We start from the raw sequence: 21,645 nt of genomic DNA on the forward strand, positions 1-21,645 counted from the left end.
GATGTTTAGATCAGTTACATAAGAAAATATCCCCCGAGTTTTAAATTATTTATGTATTTTCTCCATTCCTGAGCAGTAAGAAAATTCTCATTTCTGTGGAAAGTTGATAGTTAACTGTATGTAATGCAGTGAAGAAGGAGCCTTAGTGGTTCTGCAGTAGTAGCCTTGCCTTTCCTTCCATTTGCGAGACTGGACTCAGGCCTGCGCCCCTCATGCACTGCCCTATCCATCCTTCATTGGAGCCCGTGCGTTGTATGATCCTGGACAGGTGTTAGTGGAGCTTCCAGAGTTTGAGGACCTGGGAAGAAAGACCTCATAATCTGTCAGAAAATTAGCCAATGAAAACTATGAAATGCACCTGTGGTTAAAACCAAGCTGTGCGCCCTGTTTGCTGTTATGGATGGGTTGCCACCACGAGTTGGGTGGCCCATTGGCAGTAGCTAAGAGTAACAATAAGCCTGGAGGCATAATCAAGTAAGAGACTGATGTTTGACTCCTCGCTCAGTCAGGTACTAGCTGAGTGACCTTTCTGAGTCTCAATTTTGTTCGCTTTAAAGAGGAATAATATTAGTAACCTTATAAGATCTTTAAAAAAATTTATTAGGGGCTTACACAATTCCTAGCACAATCTATACATACATAAATTGTGTAAAGCACATTTGTACATTCGTTGCCCTCATCATTCCCAAAACATTTGCTCTCTACTCAAGTTCCTGGCATCAGGTCCCCGTTTTTTCCCCTCCTTCCCCACTTACCCCTCCCTCATGAACCCTCTTTTAGCCATGTACAAATACTCTTTGCAACTTCAACATATTAAAACATAATAATTTGTAATCTTCAGAAAGTAGCTGGAAACTAGATTGTCCATCATACTGGAATAGAAGACATACTTGAGTAAACACACACACACACACGTTTTATTCTTGGGACTTGCCGCCATTGCTCTATTGAAGTTATCCTCGAATGTTTACCTTCAGGAATTTGGTGCTTCTTTGAGCCGGTGTCTTAAAAATCATATTGTCCTGATTATAGAAAAAATATGATGAAGCTTGACTTAGGCTTCATCAGCAAGTGAAGAACAACACCATCACCCTGGGGCCATCATACTCCAATCTCAGAAGATGGGGCTACTTTGCCAACAGTTATGTCCGCAGGGTTGTCACTCCTGGTCTCCCTCTCTTCCTGTCTTCAATCTGTTCTTCCATGAGCGATTACATTCATTCCCAAAAGGATGAAACACAAAGCTACTCCATATAATCCCTGAATGGCAACTTCCCATGCGACAATTACTGGATGCATCCCCTGGGCATCTGGTCTAAGTCTTCGGTTGTAGACTACAAACACTACCCTAACCCCAGGTCGTCGCTGATTTCCATAATCCAGGCACACTGCACTTCCTGCTCCAAGGCACCAGGCTCGCACATAACCTCATGCTTCTGTGTATTTTCATATATATTCTCCTAATAATTAACTTCATAAGAATTACATCCATTAAATTCTAATCAAATTAAAAACTGTAGTATACTGAAGTTACATATAAATATTTACAGAGCTCAAATAAATTACCTACAAGCACAAAACAAACAGTGAATTTTTTCTGGGGTTTGTAAAATAAAATTTTAAAATTCAAAGTATGATGTCTACAACTAAGCATAATCTATTTTGCTCGATATTAGTACATAATTTACAATGCCTAGATAACACATTCAGATCAACTACTGCCATGGTTTGAAAAATAACCAACTTCTGGGGGGGGGCGCGAAGCAATATTTGATGAAACAATAATTTAGGGACAGTTTGAACAGTTCTTAAAGTCTATGTCAGATCTGACCTATAACTTAAGGGTGATAAACTTAAACAATATATTTTATGAACTCAGTGAGTTTTGCATCCTATATAAACTTTAATACATAGTTAAGTGCAAAGGGTTTGGAGTCAAGCCGGTTTCATTCAAGGCACCCCCACTTACTAACTCTGTAACCTGGGTCAACATAGCTTTGTTGCTGTAGGTGTGAGCCAGTTCCCATCCATAGTGACCCTATGCATAACAGAGCCAAACAGTGCCTGGTCCTACGCCAGCCTCACAATTGTTTTGTTTGAGGCCATTGTTGCAGCCACTGTGTCCATCCAACCTTTTGAGGGGCTTCCTCTTTTTAACTGCCCTCTACTTTTCCAAGCATCAGGTGATAACCCTTTTCCAGAGACTGATCTCTCCTAATCACATGTTCAGAGTACATGAGACAAAGTCTCACCATCCTTGCTTCTCAGGAGCATTCTGGCTGTACTTCTTTGTCAACATAGCTTACCGTCTTTTAAGTTTCAGTTTCTCATCTTTACTATTGGCATATATTTCACTTAGGTTAGGAGAAAGATCAGATTAGATAGATCTTGTTCATTCATTTAGTTATTTCATGAGTTTATTGAAAAGTTATATGTACTAGGCAATGATTTGCAGTGGTAAGTAAAGCAGACATAGACTATTCTGTGTGAATCCAATAGAGAAACAGAAAATAAAATGTTTATAAATTGTGGTACATTTTATAAAGTAAAATATAATGGGGCCATAAAAAAAAAACAACAACAGAAGAAGCTACTGTCCCTGAAGAGCTGGCTTTCTGGTTGCCATGGGAAGTGGGGTAGGAGACAGCCAACCAAGCAGAGTGAAAGGAATTTCAGATTGAGTGAATAGAATGTCAAAGAGCCCGAGGCAAGGCAAAACAAACCGAAACAACCAATTGAAAAACAAGGAGAATTTAGGAACTAACATATGGCCCTCCTGGTTTGGCATGTTGGGCTACACATAACAAAGTGGCACAGTTGGGTCTGAAACCACCAGGCCTCCCTGCCACTCCCCCTCACCGCCCCCCCCCCTTCTGCTTCCTTAAAGGATGAATGGTTTCTTGGGGGTATGGCAGAGAAGGTAGGGGAAATGGGTAACTAATAACAATGAGTAGAAGAAAATGGTTCTAAAATTGACTGTGGTAATGCTTGTACAGCTCTTCTTGATACGATTGAACTATTAAATTGTGTGAAATGTGGATTATGTCACATTAAAACTGTTTTAAAAAATCATTCTCAGAAACCTCCAGGGGCAGGTCTGCTTTGTCCTTTCAGATCACCACGAGCTGGATTGGACTCAATGGCAATGAGTTAGGTTGGGCTAGGTTGTAGTGCTGCACACAATTCTGCCTTCCAGTGAATCTGTACAGAATTAACAAGATTGAAAACCTGTATGGGAACAGCTAGCCTCATTTTCTCTCATGAAGTGGGTAGTGTGCTTGAACTGCTGACCTTGTTGTTAGCAGCCCAACACACAGCTCACAGCTCCACTAGCGTTCTGTACAGGCTAATTATAATGGACCAAAATGGGGTAAAAACGGATTCATTTTAAAATGATAAAGATGTGAAGCTTTACCTTGAAATTCCAATAGCTTTTTAGAGAGGATTGAGAGATTTTCATTAGAAAATGCTAAGCCGCAGTAAGAGGGCAGCCAGGTGGGGAGAGGGGGATGGTTTGGGTGCAACTTCTATAAGGTAGTAGCTCTTCTCCTCACTGACCAGGCCTTGTATTTATTTGTTGGTTTTGGCATCATGTTGAATTTTGGGTGTCAAATTTCAATGGAGGGGGGCGGGGGGAAACTTTAATAAAATGTCATGTGTTGAGCAATGTGAATAAGTCAAAGGTTTGTATTTATAGGCCTGTCATGTGGAAAAGCCTAATTTTGTTTGGAACTCAAATGGAGACATTTCTAATAATAATGAGAACATTTCCAAATGACTTGTGAGCTGTGAGTCTTTTTTATCATTTGTAAACAGTAAAGGAGAAGCTGAGTGACCACTTTCTAAGAGGTGTTGTAGAGGGAGGACTTCATTATTTATAGAAGATTGACTTAGGTAAAATATAAATTTCCTTCCCAGTTCTTTTTTTTATAATCATTTTGTTGAGGGCTCGTACAACTCTTATCACAATTCATACATCAGTGAATCAGGCATGTTTGTACATATGTTGCCCACATTCTCTTCTAGACATTTACTTTCTATTAAGCCCTCAGTACCAGCTCTTTATTTCCCCTCCTCCTTCACCCCCACTCTCGTAGTCCGCCCCCCTCACCGAGCGATTGTACATTGTTATTATTTTCATCTCTCACACCAACCGCTGTTGGCATTCCAGTGGACTTGCCAAGCAATATGAGCTTCTAATCTCTAGATGCACTCAGATTCTAGAGGAACATATGCTGCAAATCGAAGGCATCTCCTGGAAAAAAGAAAGACAATTTTCAATTTGTCCTTTATTTATAATATATTGAAATAAGCAAAGACAGATCTCATGGAGAGGGATTCTGTTCTGTCCTGTTAACTAAATGTGCACTTTAGTCATGTTACAAACCATTTGCACTGTGAAGTAACACATTGTCCCCTGTAGACTGTGAGGCACTTTAAGAATGATTGTTAACTTTTGCCTCTCTCATTGCTGGTAAGGTGCTTTGTTGAACATGTCTCTTAAGATGTAAATATTTTTTCATTCTTTTACAAGGCTGTATGCATCTTGAGGGCAAGAAACTTAGGTATTAATCATCTTTATGTGTCTCTGTACTTGCAGAGTCTTGTATGCAAAAGTTTGTGAAAAGGTCAAACCATTGTTAGCTTTATTGGAAATCAAAGGAGCCAGTTAGATTATCAGTATGAAAAGTAACTTGCCATTGGCAATAATAGGAGCACTTTTTTCTGTTATTATCAAGTGCATTAGAGTGTTCGTGTGTATTAACTCATTTCCAACCTTGGGAGTTCTGTGATAGTCAAACCAACAGTTGGAAGGATTAACATCATGTGGGAAATGGAAGTTTAAAGGAAAAACTTTACTTAAAAAAACAAAAACAAACCCAAACAGTTTGAAAAACAAAATAAAGGGAAGCCCTAGAAGGCAATTATATAAAAACAACTCAGATTTGTAAGCATTAAATATCGAATCTGATAAGTGAATTTATCAGGAAACTTGTAGAGTTACCTGTTAAGGGAGCTTCTCCTGTATTTTATTTGGTTTTTACTTCGTTAAGGACTATTTAAAGCAGCCTTTCTTGATCTCTCTCTCCCCCTCCCACCTCTTCCCCTGTCCCCCCTTCCCTCCCTCCCCACCATCACCCTACCCGGTGGTGTGTGGCTATGTATTGGGCTCTTTGCAAAGTCATTAGTTCAAAACTGCCAGCTGCTTCTTGGGGGGGGGGGGGGGAAGGTGAGGCTTTCTACTCCTGTAATTGGAAAACCACAGGAGCAGTTCTAACCCTGCCCTGTGGGGTTGCCATGAGTCAGAATTGACTTTGATAGCAGTGAGTTTGGTTTTGGTTGGTTAATGATATAAGATGCAATGACTTTAGCATTTATAGTATCTCTTGTTTAATTTTTCCAGTTCTCAGCAAAAGCTGACCCTTTTACACCTTGTTGCTGTTCCTCTGGCTTGGTCCTCCAATCATATATCAAGAAAGTAGAAGGTAGATGCCTAATTTCCCGTTTCTGCACTGTTGCGTGTCCCCTGCCTGCCCTGCACGGCTTGCTGGAAGCACAGCTTTGATTGGGCGTCTTTCGGTCACAGGAGAAAAGTGACACTGCTGCAGTGGTCTCTCTTTACATGTCCATGCTTCCTTTCCTTCTCAGAGCAGCGAAGAAAGCCGGGGGGGGGGGGGGCGCTCACATTTGACCCCTTGATGTTTCAGATCATTGGAGGCTAAAGTCAGGGTGTGGTAGAGAAGGGAACGTTTACTGTGTGGAAGGCACTGTTAGTGTGGAGTATTAAGTAGCTATATTAGAGTGAATCTGTAACTTATCCCTGCAAAGTATACTTGCCTTTAAAATTGTAACAAGTTTTATATTTCTAATTTGAGAAGATGGTATATATACAGAGTAACACAGTTCCAGGTATAGAAATAAGTGCCCCATTCCTGCAGCCATGCCAGATCACACCTGTTGTGTGGAGTTGGTTCTGACTCATTCCTGTAGAGTAGAATAGAGTAGAACTGCTGCCCCGTGAGGTTTCTGGGGCTGTTCCCCCCCACCTCATTATAGAGGTTTACCAGGGAAGTTAACAGGTTATACTGTTAAAATCTGAGAAATAATATGGGACGCTCTTCAAATTTGTGTGTCATCCTTGCACAGGGGCCACGCTCATCTTCCAATTTTAGTGTATGTGCTGCCGAAGTGAGCACAGGGCTGCAGTGTTTATGGAAGCAGACTTCGGTGTCTCTCTCTCACGGAGAGCTGGCGGGTTCAAATAGCAGAGAAGCATTTACCCGCTGCACCACCAGGAATCCTTGCTCCTTCACCCCTGCAGCGTAAGGGTCCCACAGGAGAAACAATGTTAGCTTCTTGTGTATGGACATGCGTTTGTAACTTGAACAGTGTGCTATCTTACAGTGCTCTGAACCTTGTTCTTGCTGCCCCCCCCCTATTTATTGCGGATGAATACACATCAGTACTTATAGTTTTGTTTATTGGTTTTAATAGTGGAATTGTTGGACATTTATGTTGTTTCCAATCCTTGCTACATTGTGAAATTAGTTGTACTTATTTACATCTAAAATAATTTTCTATTGTCCTAAACTCATTCTGTAATTTCAAGTAAGTAATTTAGCTGGAATACGAAGTTATTTTCCTGCAATTTGAAGGATGATGGGTCTTACATGTAAAATGTTTTATAGTCAACCTCCTTGAAGTATGTTATTATTTCATGTGAAAATTGGCTCATAGCTCATCAAGTACAGCTTTCTATAAGGGACTGTTTTCTCCATTTAGTGTGTCCTTAAAATAATTTTATTATTTGACTTTTGCTTGAAAAATTAATTTAGACTCCAGTTGAACCTTGCATATAAGATCTTGGTCACCTCATTGAAGTTAGGGGCTGGGGTGGACAGGGATGTATAGTTCATTGCAAAGTAACCTAATGTGAATGTCCAGGATTCCCATACAAGCTGTCACCACCTGCAGTCCAGTGGCAGCCCTTTCTCCTTTCAAAGATCAGTTGCATTAAAGATTTTGGTTTCTTTTCAAATCCCAAATGTATGATGCAGGTTTCTTTGGAAATTTACATTCTTCTGCAGATATGTTTCTCAGATGTGTTTGTTCTGTTTATTGTTAGGAAAATTATGTGTATGGTGGATTAATCATGGACACATATATGGAAGGAATATATATTTAGAGGTGATTAGAATTCTTTATGAGATTTGCTTTGTCAGCAGACTTTGTCTAATTAAAAAGAGAATAAAGGTTATAATTGTCATTAGCTTATTCATCCAGTTCTGATGAATACCCAGGTAACAGCAATAATACATTGGTAGTATTTAAACACAAATTGTTAGTTTTTACTAAGTTTACTTAACTTTCTTTATGGCCCCACAATAGTTTGTTATCCCTAAAACCCTTCCTTTTCTTTTAAAAAAATCATTTTATTGAGAGCTCTTACAGATATCATAACATTTTAGTAGCACCAAAAAAAAACAAACAAACAAAAACCTCAGCCCTTTTCTTACTTTCCTGCATACACTGGACTAATGTAATAGTATTGGTAATAGTTGCTGTCTTGTCAGCTCTGATTCATGGCCACCTAATGGAGAGCAGATGAAACATAACCTGTCCTGTGTTATCTTCATCCTTTAGGGACGAGTGAGCCCATTGTTTGGACTATGTCAAGCCATCGTATTGCAGGGTTTTGGTCACCCTCTACTTTACCAAGCATGAGGTCTTTTTCTAACCATTGGTTTTTACTGGTAACATGTCCAAAGTAAGCCAGCCAAAAGCTTTAGCATTCTTACTTTTTTGAGCATTTTATTGTATGTTCTGTAAAAAATTTCACAGCAAATTTGTTTTCCATTCGTTAATTCATACACAGACTGTTGGATGGCATTGGTTACCGTCTTCCAAATGGGTCAGCACTCTCCTCCTCCTTTCCATCCTGGAGTCCCTGTTTGCAGTCATCTGATTTCCTTGGCCTCCCCTGCTCTTTCAGCTTTGTTTGGGGGCAGTTGTTGCCCTTTGCCTTTTTGGTCACATGTAGTTAATAGGTTTTTCTAAGAAGCACATTCCTTGTGGGTGACTTTGCTTCTTTTAAAACCAGTCGATTTGGTTGAGAGGTGGCCTGTGCATGTGACTTCAGTTCCACACTGGAAGGATGACACTGGGCAGTGATTTTGGAGCTCTTTCTGCCTCTACTAGATTTGTCCGTCTACTCTTATTTGTTGCTGTTGTTCTGTATTTTTCTCCCATTCTAACCAGGACTTTCTATGCTGTTCCTGAACAGAGTTGTTGGTAGGATCATCCAGGCACGATGTAGTTCTTCGGCTTCCTAGCTAGATGAGGCCATGATTCATGAAGACTGTTAGTTCTGTGGGCTGGTTTCTTCATAGAGTCTTTTGGTTTTCTTTAAGTTCTTTTGTTCCAGATGAGTAGAGACCCGGCAGCATACAGACTTTTATGTTGCCAGACAGTATTCATTCACCAAGGTAGGATGTAGAACATTATTTGCATGCACTATTCTTTGCATTCTTCTAAAGAACGTTACAAGTTGTGCTTTTTCGAATGCTGATTTGTGCCTTCTTCTGACCTAGTATGTTCTGTGTTCTTCACCAGCTTCTCTAGTGGTGAATTATCTAGTTGTGGTAGGTCCTGTCTTTCCTTGCCAGTGTTACACTTGAGACAGCTGCGATAAGGTATAACCGTTAAAGGCAGTTGTCACATTATTTACAGCTAATTTCTAATGTGTCTAACTCCTTCAGGAGGCTCTATCTTTTTTGAGGAACTTTGTTATATTCATATGTATACTCATGGTAGGTATGAAAACTGGCACTAAATGGTGCTCAATAACTTTTGGAATTCATTTTATGAAACCTAACCTATGTCATTTTTCTGAGGGAAAGGTGGTTGATATTCATTGACTTATATGATTCGCTACCAGCTATCCCAAGGGGAAATTTTAAGTATCTCCCTAGAGATATAGAAGAATTATTTTACCACTGTAGAGGACTTCCTTGGAAAATTGTTTTATAAATTTTCACCTGAAACCACAGAAGAAAATTGAGAAATGTGGTTTCTTTTCCAGTGAGCACACTATTAGCTATTTTATTTCATTAGAAATCTTGAAACGTGTTTTCCCCCCATAACCATATGGTGTCAGGATGACTTACAATTTAAACATTATTAAAAAAAAATACCGTATATACTTGAGTATAAGCTGACCCAAATAATCAGCCAAGGCACCTACTTTTACCACAAAAACTGCATTAAAAATGTGCACAATAACTCGGCTTATACATGCATATATATGGTAATACTGATATTTCAGAAATAATAGAAAAGTATAAGGGAGAAAATAGTTCTATTTCCTCTCAAAAGTATCCATTTGTGCATTCTGGTACATTCCATCCCTTCCCGCCTGTATCTTATCCTACCGTTGGAGAACTTGGCACTTGCCCCTTCACAGTGTTTCCATAGCATGTGGAGGATCTAATTCAATTGATCTGGAGCTCCTCAGGCTGCCTGGGGCCGACTCCGAGCTTGTTGATTGCCTTCTGCAAGTCCCTGAACACAGGAGCTGTTGAGTAAACGCGATTTAATAAATACATCCTGGCTAGTTTTCAAATGTTTCAAGTGTAAAGGTAAGTAAACTATTAATTAGCCTGCCTTGTAACCAGCTGAATATTGAAAATGGAAGGGAATTTCTTGGTCCAGAGTGTTATTTGTTCTAAAAACAGCTGTAGTAATATACTGCAGTGCAGGCTCCCAATAGGATCACGAAGAATCAGAATCTCACAATGGCACTAGGATTTACATTTTCACAAAATATCTTGGTGGTTATGTTAGGTTTCTCGGGTGGGTGATACCTTGGGCCTTGACTTTGCACGAGAAAGAATTCACACTGAAGCCTGGTTTGTAGTCCAAGTAGGATAGAAGGTTCATGTGTTACAGTCTCTAGAATACACGCTATTTCAGGGACGCGTGCCAAACTGCGTGGAAGCCTCGGTGGGACCCACAGCCCAATACAGACAATGTCATGGGACTGCAGGCCCACAGGTGGTGACCTGAGGCCCACAGGTGGTGACCTGAGAGCACCGCCAAGGGGCTCGGGAGCAGGATGAAAGAAGAGAGACCACCTGGGGGGCGGCCAGGGTATTTTAAACTTCAGGCTTGGGGAGGTGTGGTGGAAGGGATTGAACAATCCTATTGGCTGAATTAAGCCCACCTGCTTGGGATCATGAGCTTGGGCCTAGTTGGGCCACCCAGGTGTGACGCTCGCCTGGCTTGGGAGCGGGCAGTGCTGGCTGAATTGCAGCATGCCCAGTTGAAATCTTTATGGGTGGATAATGCTCACCTGATATTTCTTCCCAAACTCCTGCAGGGGGCTTGTGCAAGCATGGGAGGGACCACCCCCTGTCCCTGTCTCTTACTAACAGAAACACATAGCCTGGTTTTACTCCTGCTCTGCTACTTGCTTCTCTACTTGAACCATCTGATCTCCCCAGACCTTAGTCTCCTAATAAAATGAGCCTGGTTTGTTTTGAGGATTACTAAGTGAGATTATGAGTGTTAGGTGCCCAGCAAGGTGCCTGGAGCACAGTAAACTTCCATTGAACAGGTTATAAAATAGCCACACACGCAAGGTATTGCTACAAGCAGCCCTTCTGTAATCCATTAACATACGCAATCATAGTTGGAAAAGCAGCTAAGGTATCATCTTGAGTGTGCCATCATCTTTAGGCAGAGTTAGGAAGTCAGATGACTCACATGTTTGTCTTCTAAGTATCTGTTGGCAGTTTTGTCATTCCGCCCTGACCTCAAATGTGAAATTACACTCATCTTCAACAGCTGGTAATTATGTGCTCATCTGTAGTAGTAGTAGTATTTAAATGTGTTACATCACTTCAGAGCCTCTTTCTTTGTGAATCATCTGACACATAAACGTGGGAGTAACCAATTGATTTCTGGAGCTCTAGGGAGTTGGGAGCCACACTGCTGCTGCTTTTTTGTTCTTTCTCTTCTTTTTGTGAAGACACTGGAGACTTAACAGGTGGAGGTCAAAATGTCTTCCCGTTTGGTTGATTTGAGATATGGTATTAGATTTGCAGTGGCAAAACGTTTATGAACCCATCTTGATTTTGACAGACTTTCCCATTGGGTCACTAGAACAGCCGAACAGCCTCTGCTACAGAGAAGCCGTCACCATCGACAACTTTTAGCCTAGAAAACCACACAGAGTAATTCAGCTCTGAAGCTGTTTCATGCGTCAGTGCCTGGTATCTTTTATTTCCAGTCCGCTATTTTCATATAGCAAATGTTCTTTTTTAGTGAAATGATTTGAATAAGTTATTTGTGTCTATAACTTCAGTTCCATAATTCCATCTTGTCTTTCAACCAGAAGTGGCCCTAAGTATCAGTGGTTTGCAATCACTTTCTTTATGATCAAGAACAAAGGTTGTTCTAAATGGTAAGCTCTTAACCAGCGCCACTGCTAAAACTTAAGCCAAAATTTTGCCAGATCTAGACCCACAGCTAGAAGAAATGCTCAGAGGAAGAAAAAGCAAAACACTGCCCCAAATAGACAATTAAAAGTAAAGAAGGCACACTAATATCAAGAGAACTTAAAATAGCACTTACTTTGGTTATGTTGTGGGGAATGGAAATAAATATAGGCACTTAAAAGTTACATATACGGTTTTCTCCACTCAATAGCTTATTCTGAACTAACATCCCAAGGTGTCCTAAACCAAAAACATCCTCTGGGATCCTGTGAAGGAAGAACTGATTTATTATCTCTTCCTGTCTTTTTTATTTCCCTGACAGGTAATCTATAAGTAGTACACCTCGTGGTGTACTGGGTATTCACTGGGCTGCTCACTGCAACATCAACAAACTACCAGGTGCTCCTCGTGAGAAAGACAAGGCTTTCTACTTCCCTTAGGAGTTATAATCTTGGGGAGCCCTAGGAGCAGCTTTACCCTGTTCTATCGGGTTCACTACAAGTTGGAGATGACTCACTGGCAGTGCATTTGCCTAATCTGCCACTTTGCCTAATCTGTCAATTAGTTCCCACAATTTTCCTATCAAGTCTTTGGGATTTTCTGTGTCTAAGGTCCTATAATCTGGTAGAGTTTACCTCTTCTTTGCCAATGTTAAGTGCCTTTAATTTCCTTTCCTTGCCCGATAGCTCTGCTGAGTACTGTCTTCACGCACAGTGTTGACTAGGGCAATCTTGTCTGGTTCCCTTGTGCAAGGGGAATGCTTTCAGTTTCTCTTACTTGAGAACAAAATGTTGTCTGATGATTGTGTATACATGCCTATTATTTTGTTGAGGAATTTCCCTTGTATTTCTGTTTTGGTGAGTGTTTTCATTAGGAATGTGCGTTGGATTTTGTCAAATGCTTTTTTTGTGTCAGTCGATTGTATCATGGGTTCTTTTCCTTTGCTATATAGGATAAATTACATTAGTTGTTTTCTTTATGTGTAATAGGCTGTAAATTCAGAATCCTTGTATATTAGTTTTCTCTTGTAACAAATGACACACACTTGGTGCTTTAAACCAACATAAATTCATCCTTGTACAGTTGTGGAGACCAGAAGTTCAAAACCAGTCCCACTGGGCTAAAGGCAGGACACGGGCAGGATTAGTTCATTCTGAAGATTCTAGGGGAGAATCTTGATTCCTTGTCTTGCCCAATATTTGAGAGCCACCTGCATTTCTTGGCTAATGGCCCCTTCCTTGTACCGCACCACCCTATTAATATCTTCTCTTTCCTTCTTTGACTTTCTTGCCTGCCTCCTCTAAGGATTCTAGTGATAATGGTATGCTTACCTGGAAAATCCAGCATACACTCTTCATCTCAAAATCTGTAATTTAATTACACAGACAAGTCTGTTTTGCCACGGAAGGTAACATTTATAAAGTCCGGAGTTTAGGATTTGACCGAGTGAGTAGAGCAAGCGTGTTCAGTCCACCACACCTTGTACTAGCTAAAAATATTTCTATTTTCTCCTCCTGCTTGATGCTTTGACTTGGTGTAGAAGTTTGAACTTATGATTTTGTTTTTCTCAGAACTGAAAAAACAACTGATCACAGAAGTTCGATGCCAGTCTGATTGTCATTCCTTGGTGTTCTTTCCTTGTCATTGTCATTCCTTGGATTTGTTTCCCTTTATCTAAGCTTTTGGTTATTGTCAAATGTTAACTGGTTTAAGCAGAGGATACACTAAGTTAATTAGTGCCAATTAAGTAGTTTATTAAGTATACTGATCACAGGCATTCCTCTACCTATTAAAAGGAAGGAAGAAAGTCAATATAAAGTAAGAAGGAGAGGACAAATAGAATACAAGGGGGCGTAAAGAAGCTGGTGGAAAAATAGCAGTTTGATTTCCCATGAATCTTTTGAAGCTCCCTTGCAGAACAGAAAATTTCCGAGTGCTCTCGTGTGGTAGTTAGATGTATTCTTTTATGAAACCTTTATTTTGCTTGTTTGCATATATTTAAAAATTCCAAAGTCACTATATTATACTTGCTTATGGGATCTGAAATAGGGCTGAAGTTTTAACATAAAAATTTATCATAAAAATTTATATTAAATTATACAGTATATTAGAGGAGAGGCGCATTCTTTAGCTTTAAAGACTTTTAAGTAAAAAAATCCTTTGTTGCTCTTTAATTCTAAAGTATTAAAAGTACTAAGAACGTGGTGTATTTGGAAACACAAGATTAAGGCATGTTGTGAAGCTGCTTGTTTAAAGCCTCTGTTTGTTATTAGATGGAATGCTGGGTGTAGGCTGGTGTGGTTCATACTTGGGATCTAGCCTGAAAGCTATGTTTTTGCCTCAACAAATAGCATCTTTGTTTGAATATCTGCAGTCTGTGTAACTACAGCAAGGTCCTTTTTCTCCCTTAGAAAAAGACATACATCTCAAACGTTTTCTTTCTTGTTCTTGTCTCAGAAATAGTTGAAAGGAGAGCTGCCTTCCTCTTTTCTTGTTTCAGTTAGTTGTAGCATGTGTGGAGCACCATGTAACAATCTTGGTGTGCTCTAAACCTATGAAGTAACAATGACACCTTGGATTAGATAAAGTAACTCTATGAGGACTGAAGCAGTTGTTAATTTCCAGGGCCAGACTGATGATGGAACCAAGGGTAAAGTACTGTTAAAAGTGAAATTGCTTATTTATGCATCTGCCAAAATATACACTGGGGAAACGATCAACCAGCAGATTTGTTTTATTTGATTGAATTTAAAACTTAATAGCTTGTATGAATTAGTTTGTTAAATAGCTTATAGTTCGTTTGTGCATTTAGTTTTTATGAATTGTTCATATAGTTTGAGGTTAGCTTAATGATACTGAGACACTTTGTCTTAAAAAATACATATAATTCAGGAGGATACTTAATTTTTACAAGTTACTGGGGGTTTCAATTGAATTAGAAGAAATTTTAAAATGCTCTGTAAAATTGTTATTTTTGTATCATAAATTTGTGCCTAAAGATATTTTTCTTGTCTGTTTTGACTTTTGGTCCAAATCTTCTCCGATATTTACAGTTTAAAATAATACATCTTGTATTTTGAAGTCCCGGATGATGGTATGAGGAAAATCAAAGACAAATAAATTAAGATATTGGCAAAGTAGAAAGTTTGAGACGATATGAACTAGTTGGTCTGCATGATTTTATTTTTAGTAACAGGAACCCTTTTATGTATTCTCATATCATTTATTATAAAAACTATGTTGTTACCTTTTAGTTACTAATACAAATGGTACTATATTCCAAAACAAGTCTTTCGAACAGTTGTTAGTTGTGATTTTACCATGCAATGTAAGAAATTGAAGATGTAGTGTGACTTGATGGATCATGGCCCTGATTAAATTTTTATTTGATACATGCAGTCTAAGTACCAACAAACATAACTGTCACTGTTTAGTAGGTGCCTGGAACATAGTGCACATTGAAATGCAGATATATGATAGCTGTTGGTATTGTTTGTGGTCAGTGTTTGGGGGAATACTTTTTTCTTCCTCTGGAGTTTTCTAAATAAACCACCAAAATGCAACAGAAGGGACTATTTCTGGTTTAATTCTCAGTAACTTTTCAACTACAGATCAGAAAGTATGGAACATATGTTAACTGTAGTGACTTGTACAAAAGGCTACTAATTCTTAGTCTATAGATAATTTCTTTACAATGAAGATAATGAAATAAGGTCTCTAATTTAAGTATTGTGAAAGAGTTTACACTTCCCATTTAGTTTCTCCAAAGAAGTTGGTTTGACTGCGTTTTATACATTTAGTTTGACTTGAAATTTTCCCTCTTTTTAGAACACATATATTAATGTTACAAAATTTTTACTGCACTGGGAAAATCAAGGATTAGAAATTTCTAAAGGAATTTAGAGCTATAGAACTTGTTTACTTGATCTAGAGTCAGGTGTTGTAAGCATATTAAAGTACACCATACTTCCTTCAAAAAATTAGTATATAATTTTAACTCAGCAGGACCACTTCTATTACATTGTTAGCTTTTGTCTTCCTGGAAATTTTGCAGATTAAGACAAGCCAAGTAGATCTTTGCATCCTATAACTGGCCCCAATATTGGAATACGTTGCATCTTCACTTCTCAGCTGTTTCCAGTTCTTGTCATTACTCCTTTATACTTTTCTTTGTTATCTCTTAAGTTGACACAGCAGCATAAATAAAGACTGGCATAAAATCCATTAGAGGAAGGCATTCATCTGCTGACACCACCCAATCACCATAAACATTTATACCTAACAGTCTGATCATGGAAATGGGAGTGTAATAAATGTTCAGACTCTCTGGTTTATATTTTATTTCTATTAACTTGCTGTTTTCAATCATCGGCAAAAGTGTGAGTATAATGTTTCAAAGCTGGGCAAAAGAAGAAGAAAAAGGAATTGGTAAAAGGCTCATAACTCTGAAAGAGGAGGGTGAATATATAGGTAATTAATCTCATTCAGACTTTGTTTGCATTAGCTCATTGTGAAAATCAGTTGTCTTTTTTGTCATTCGTGTGAACCCTCGTCTTTATTTATTTATGCATATTTGTTTGTTCACTTCCTCCAAAGGATGACATATCAACATTTTATAATGTAAGTTGGAAAAGCAGAAACAATGAACATGTTTCCCCTTATTACTTTTACAATAAAGAATTTCCCTCTATTTTTATTGTTATAAACAACTTTAAACTGGCTTGGCTCACTGGTATAAATCCCCAAGGGCAGTTGGGGTAAAAGTTATGCTTGTTTTTAAGATGTTTGATACGTATTATCAAATTGATTTTCAAAAGATGTTATACACTAGCAAGGTTGAGGATTGAAACCCCCAGCTCCGCTCGTATAAAGATTTATAGCCTAATCGACTTGATGGCAGTAGGGTTTGTGGGTTATTTTTGGGCAGGGGGTTGTGCGTTATGTGTGAAAGAAAACATACTTAGTAATATCCATGCATTTTTAGGCTAATTTGATAAATGCAAAGTGGCATTTTAAAACTTGTATTTCCTTAGTTACTGATGAGGTGGACTTTTCTCCCCATGCCTTTGTTTTTAAAATTAGGCTTTTGTTTTATTGGAGCAGAGTTAGTTTAAAGATACAGCAATCTATAAACCCTTTTAAAAAATTAATAAATAATTTTATTGGGGTCTTACAGCTCATAACAATCCATACATCCATCGTATCAAGCACACTTGTACATACGTTGCCATCATCATTTTCAAAACTTAAGTTTTTCTACTTAAGTCCTTGATATCAGCTCCTCTTTTTTCCCCTCCCTCCCCCACCCTACCACCCTCTTAATTATAAAGTATTATTATTATTTCATATCTTACACTGTCCGCCATCTCCCTTCACCCATGTTTCTATTGTTCATCATGCTTGTGGGGTGGAGGTTAGGAGGGGTGTTATACCTGAATCATTGTGATCGGTTCCCCCTTTCTCCCAATAACCTTCCTCCTACCCTCATGGTATTGCTACTCTTATTACTGTTCCTGAGGGGCTTATCTGTCCTGGATTCTGTCTGTAGAGAGCTCTTACCTGTACCAGTGTACCTGCTCTGGTCTAGCCTGATTTATAAGGTAGAACTGGGGTCATGATAGTGGGGGCAGAGGGAGCATTAAAGAACTAGAGGAATGTTGTATGTTTCCTCGGTGCTATACTGCACCCTGGATGGCTCATCCTTTCCTCGTGACCCTTCTGTGAAGGGATGTCCAATTATCTCCACATGGGCTGTGGGTCTCCATTCCTTCCTCCCTCGTTTATCCCCCTCCTTTGCATTGATAATGATTGTTTGTTTTGGGTCTTCTGATGCCTGGTACCTGATCCCTTGGACACCTCATGATCACACAGGCTGGTGTGCTTCTTCCATGTGGGCTGTTTTGCTTCCCAGCTAGATGGCCCTTTGCTTATTTCAAGCCTTTAAGACCCCAGATGCTGTATCTTTTAATAGCCAGGCACCATCAGCTTTCTTCACATTTGTTTATGCACCCATTTTTTCTTTAGTGAATATGTTGGTATAAACTTTTTTAAAAAGCAGATTTACACACATCTCTCCTTTTAGAATTAATTACTCTCCACTGCTGCCCCCCTCCACCCATCTCCCTTCCCCGCTTAGTCCATAGTGTTAGAGACATAAACTCTATCCCTGGTTTTTGTTTTGTGATTTTAAACACAAGGATTTGGTTCTCTGCCCTGTATGAACATTTGCTCCATATCCTTTTCTCAGAAACTTGACCTTTAATCTACTCTCTTGCTTTTAACCTCACCTTTCTCTCTTCTGGGATGCTCTGGTGGCATAGTGGGCTATGTGTTAGACTGCTAACCCCAAGGCCATCAGTTTAAATCCTCAGTTGTGTTGCAGGAGAAAGATGAGGCTTTCCACTCCCACAATCTCTCAGAAACCTACGGGGGCAGTTCTACTCTGTCATATAGGCTTGCCAAGAGTCAGAATTGTCTTGTTGGCCATGAGCTCTCTCTTCTGAGCTCACCCTTTCCTGGCCTTTAGGAATTGGGGGTGCCAATCTCCTGTACCCATCTTTACATCTATTTATTTCTCAGGAAATTGACTCTTGGTGTTAATTAGGTTGCTTCTCACAGCTTTTACCAGTATAAATATTTTCAACTTTCAAAGTTTTTTTGGTCAAGTTCTGTCTTTGTCTTTCTCTCTCCCTTTGGTGGATCTCTGCCTTTGCAGATGGTCCCTTGTCCATTTATACTCCTGGGGTGATGCAAATGATCAACACACATGATCCTTATCCCAAAGATTGAATGTTGGAGCCCCCTTAGAAACATCCTGGAAGAAAGGCCTGACAGGCTACTTCCAAGAAATGAGCCATTGAAAACCTTAAGGAGCCTAGTTCCATTCTGCCTCTCAAAAACAACATCCCAAACTCACTGCCAACGAGTTGGTTCCAAGTCATAGTGACCCTCTAGGAACAGGTTAGACTCTAACTCTTTACAGGGGTATTTCTTTCTCTTGAAAAGCAGCTGATGGTTTCAAACGGTTGGCCTTGTGTTTAGCAGCCCAACCTGTAACCACTATGCCACTTGGGTTCCGGCACAGTTGGGTGTGATGAGCCAGAATAGACAATTCCATCTAAGATTGCATTCTATGTGCCACCTGTCAATGGAAGTCCTTTATATACCATTAATGATCATTTGTATGAAGGAGTGGTTCAAGCTAGGGCTAGGGAGTCAAAACTGCCTGGATTTGAATTTTAGCTCTGCTGTTTACTGTGGTTACCCAAAACCAAATTCACTGCCAGTGAGTCTATTGGTGACCTCAGATGAGTTGTTTAATGTTAGAGTGAGTAATCCAGCCTCTAGCAATCGTTGGGAGTCCGCAGGCACAATTGTATAGTTATAATATATGAATATTATAGTAAAGTCATAGAAGATAGGAAAGAGGATATAATAAGGGAGTCAGACACATTTTATAGTAGCAGCTCACCTCCTGGATGACCATGATCTCAGCAGCCAGGTCCTTGCAGAGAGAGGGAGGAGAGGGCCTATTTATTTCTGACTGAGGCCAGATATACTTAGGGGTGTGCAGCTGCCCTGATTGCAGGTAACCACATACGTTAATAGGAAGAGGTTGTGCCATAGGATGCGTAGGTGACCATCTTGGGGTATACATGCAATAGGAAGGGGAGGGACTAGGGGACCGCATGTAACAAGATGGGTGGATCCTAGATTCAAATGGCAATCTAACTGGTCTTCCTTGAGTGGGCTTGGCCTCTTTTGGGCTCTCCTTCAAGGAAACAATCCACTAACCTTATCAGCAAGGAGTGAACCCCACCTGTGGTGGGGCAGACAATAGAGTCTGATTGTGCTAGACGGCTGAATGCCTTCTTGAAAGCTCTTCTTATCCTCTACTTAAATGGTTTTTAATCTGAGAATTTAGATCGAAATTTTAGTTTTAGTTTCCACATCAATACCCATTTTTGTGACATTAGATCTCAAAGGGATTATTCTTTTTGAATATCATATAATTTTGAAATGGTAAGTACATTGATATTCCATAGTTGTACTTGAAAATGCAAATCAGACTTAAACCGTATATACTTGAGGATAAGCTGGCGCGAATATCAGCCGAGGTACCTAATTTTACCACAAAAACTGCATTGAAAATGTGCTGAAAAACTCAGCTTATACTCGAGTATATACAATATTCTTCTTGAGTTTTCATATGCATTTTACATCTTTGTCATTATCGGCAATATTATTTTATTAGTACTTGTTTTGTCTTAGGTCTATGATTCTTTGAATAATCGTTTATCTAAATTTGATCTCTCCACAGATACGGACCAGGATGTAGCACTGAAACTTGCCCAGGAACGAGCTGAAATAGTTGCTAAATATGACAGAGTAAGTACTGAGTAAGTTTTCTTAGAAAAAACCCACATAAATAGAAATGAATTTGATTTTTAGAACGCTTAAATTACAGAAGCAATTTGTTTACTGCATGTGAACACTGAGGTCATTTTTTCCCCTGACTTCCCTCCCAGTTCTTGCACCCTCATTCCTTCTGCTCCGGGCACTGGTTTTTTCTCTGGCTATGTATTCCTATAGAGTGGCAGGCTGGCTTCTGCTTTAGACTTGCCCTACCGTGTCTTCCATTTAGAATGTTGATATTCTGTATGTCCTCATGTCTCATTGCCTTACTGCTCTAAGATCTTTACCCAAATGCCACTTTTTCCTAGTGAGATTTTTTCTGACCTTGCTATTAAATATCCGTATCTCCACCCCACCCCATGCACACACTGTATCCCACTCCCCTTCCTTGTATTTCTCCATAATACTCATCAACATCTAAAGCACTGTATGTTTTACTTATTGTTTGTTCTCCCTTCTATAATGTAAACTCTCTGAGGACAGGAATTTCTTTCATGTTAATCTTGTACCCTAAACACATAGAACAGTTCATAACTCATACCATGCACACAGTATAATATTCAAATAAGTAAGCATACAGGATTAAATATCTACATCTAATTCATTCGAAGGTCATTCCAAAAGTATTGCTATTGCATTGTAGTTCATATACACACGGATTTATTCCACATGCAGACTGGTTTTAAACACGTCTCTGTCATTGTGTTAGGCAGCTTTCATGAAAAGGTTGCTTCCAAGCAGTGGCTTCTGAGAATTCGCTAGATCAATTAAATTCAAGACAGAGAGGACTGCTCAGGTTAGATTTAAGAAATGTGAAAGCGCATTGGAGAGTAAAAGGCAGGAAAAGCGTGCTGAGGAATTATTGTTTCCATGGTCGCAGGCTTGCTCATTCTTCAAGGGTAGCCAGGGCTGTCCTACACGAATATCGTTGAGAAACTTGACTTCACCCACCATAGAGCCTTGGTCTAGCCCCCTTCAAACTTGTTTCTCAAGCTCAATGAGTCCCTTTGGATGTCTAAACTGCTAATCTGACTCGGTGTAAATCGAAGAGTGCAGAATTCTCCTGACAAGGGATAGAGAGATGGATACAGGCATGTAAAAGATGTATATGGAGAACATTCAAGAAACAATAGCTTCACATTTTGGAATTTTTATTAAAGGTTTCTGTGATTTTATATCAGTGCTTTTTGACTTACCGTATGTACTGTTATAAATCTAACATGCATCTGAAATTCTAAATTCACACATTTCTGTATAATTTCCACAAATATTTTATCCTTATGTTAGTTACAGAATCCAGTTTTTAATGGCCTAGAAAATCATAACTGTGATAATTTTTACGTGTCAGTTTATTTATGACCCTGTCTCCTGAGGTCTATAATGAGTAGTAGCAGTGAATTAGAAGTGTTTTATATATATGTAGGTATAACTTACATGGGATTTTACATTTGGCATTTTTTCATTTTTGGGAAGAGTAGCATGACTATGAAATTATAGCAAGCCATCTGGATTGTGCCCTGCTTCCAGAGAGGCATACACGCTTAACTGGACAGTTATATTCTAAGAGTTTGTTTTTAAGTTAGTTGTTCGAAACATCAGACAGTTTCCCATTCCTGTAATTGGGTTTTAGATTAATAAGGGACATAATTAACTTACGTAAAGCCAATAGAACTATGATTCATGTATGCCCCGCTTCCCTTTTTTCTCCATGCAATTAACTCTTTGTGATCAG

General features: G+C 39.2%; 1 protein-coding gene and 1 pseudogene across 2 annotated transcripts in view; one reads left to right on the plus strand and one right to left on the minus strand.

Moving 5' to 3' along the window:
- USP6NL (USP6 N-terminal like) overlaps positions 1 to 21,645 on the plus strand; it is a 167,246-nt gene that overhangs the window by 73,513 nt on the left and 72,088 nt on the right. For both annotated transcript variants that reach the window (XM_075552389.1, XM_075552390.1), the window contains exon 3: positions 19,819 to 19,886. In XM_075552389.1, coding sequence (XP_075408504.1) covers positions 19,819 to 19,886 — 68 coding nt within the window. The remainder of the gene's footprint in view (positions 1 to 19,818; positions 19,887 to 21,645) is intronic.
- Positions 6,103 to 6,197, minus strand: LOC142452080 (U6 spliceosomal RNA; annotated as a pseudogene).

The sequence above is a fragment of the Tenrec ecaudatus genome, chromosome 6, assembly GCF_050624435.1.
Source record: "Tenrec ecaudatus isolate mTenEca1 chromosome 6, mTenEca1.hap1, whole genome shotgun sequence".
Classification (NCBI taxonomy): domain Eukaryota; kingdom Metazoa; phylum Chordata; class Mammalia; order Afrosoricida; family Tenrecidae; genus Tenrec; species Tenrec ecaudatus.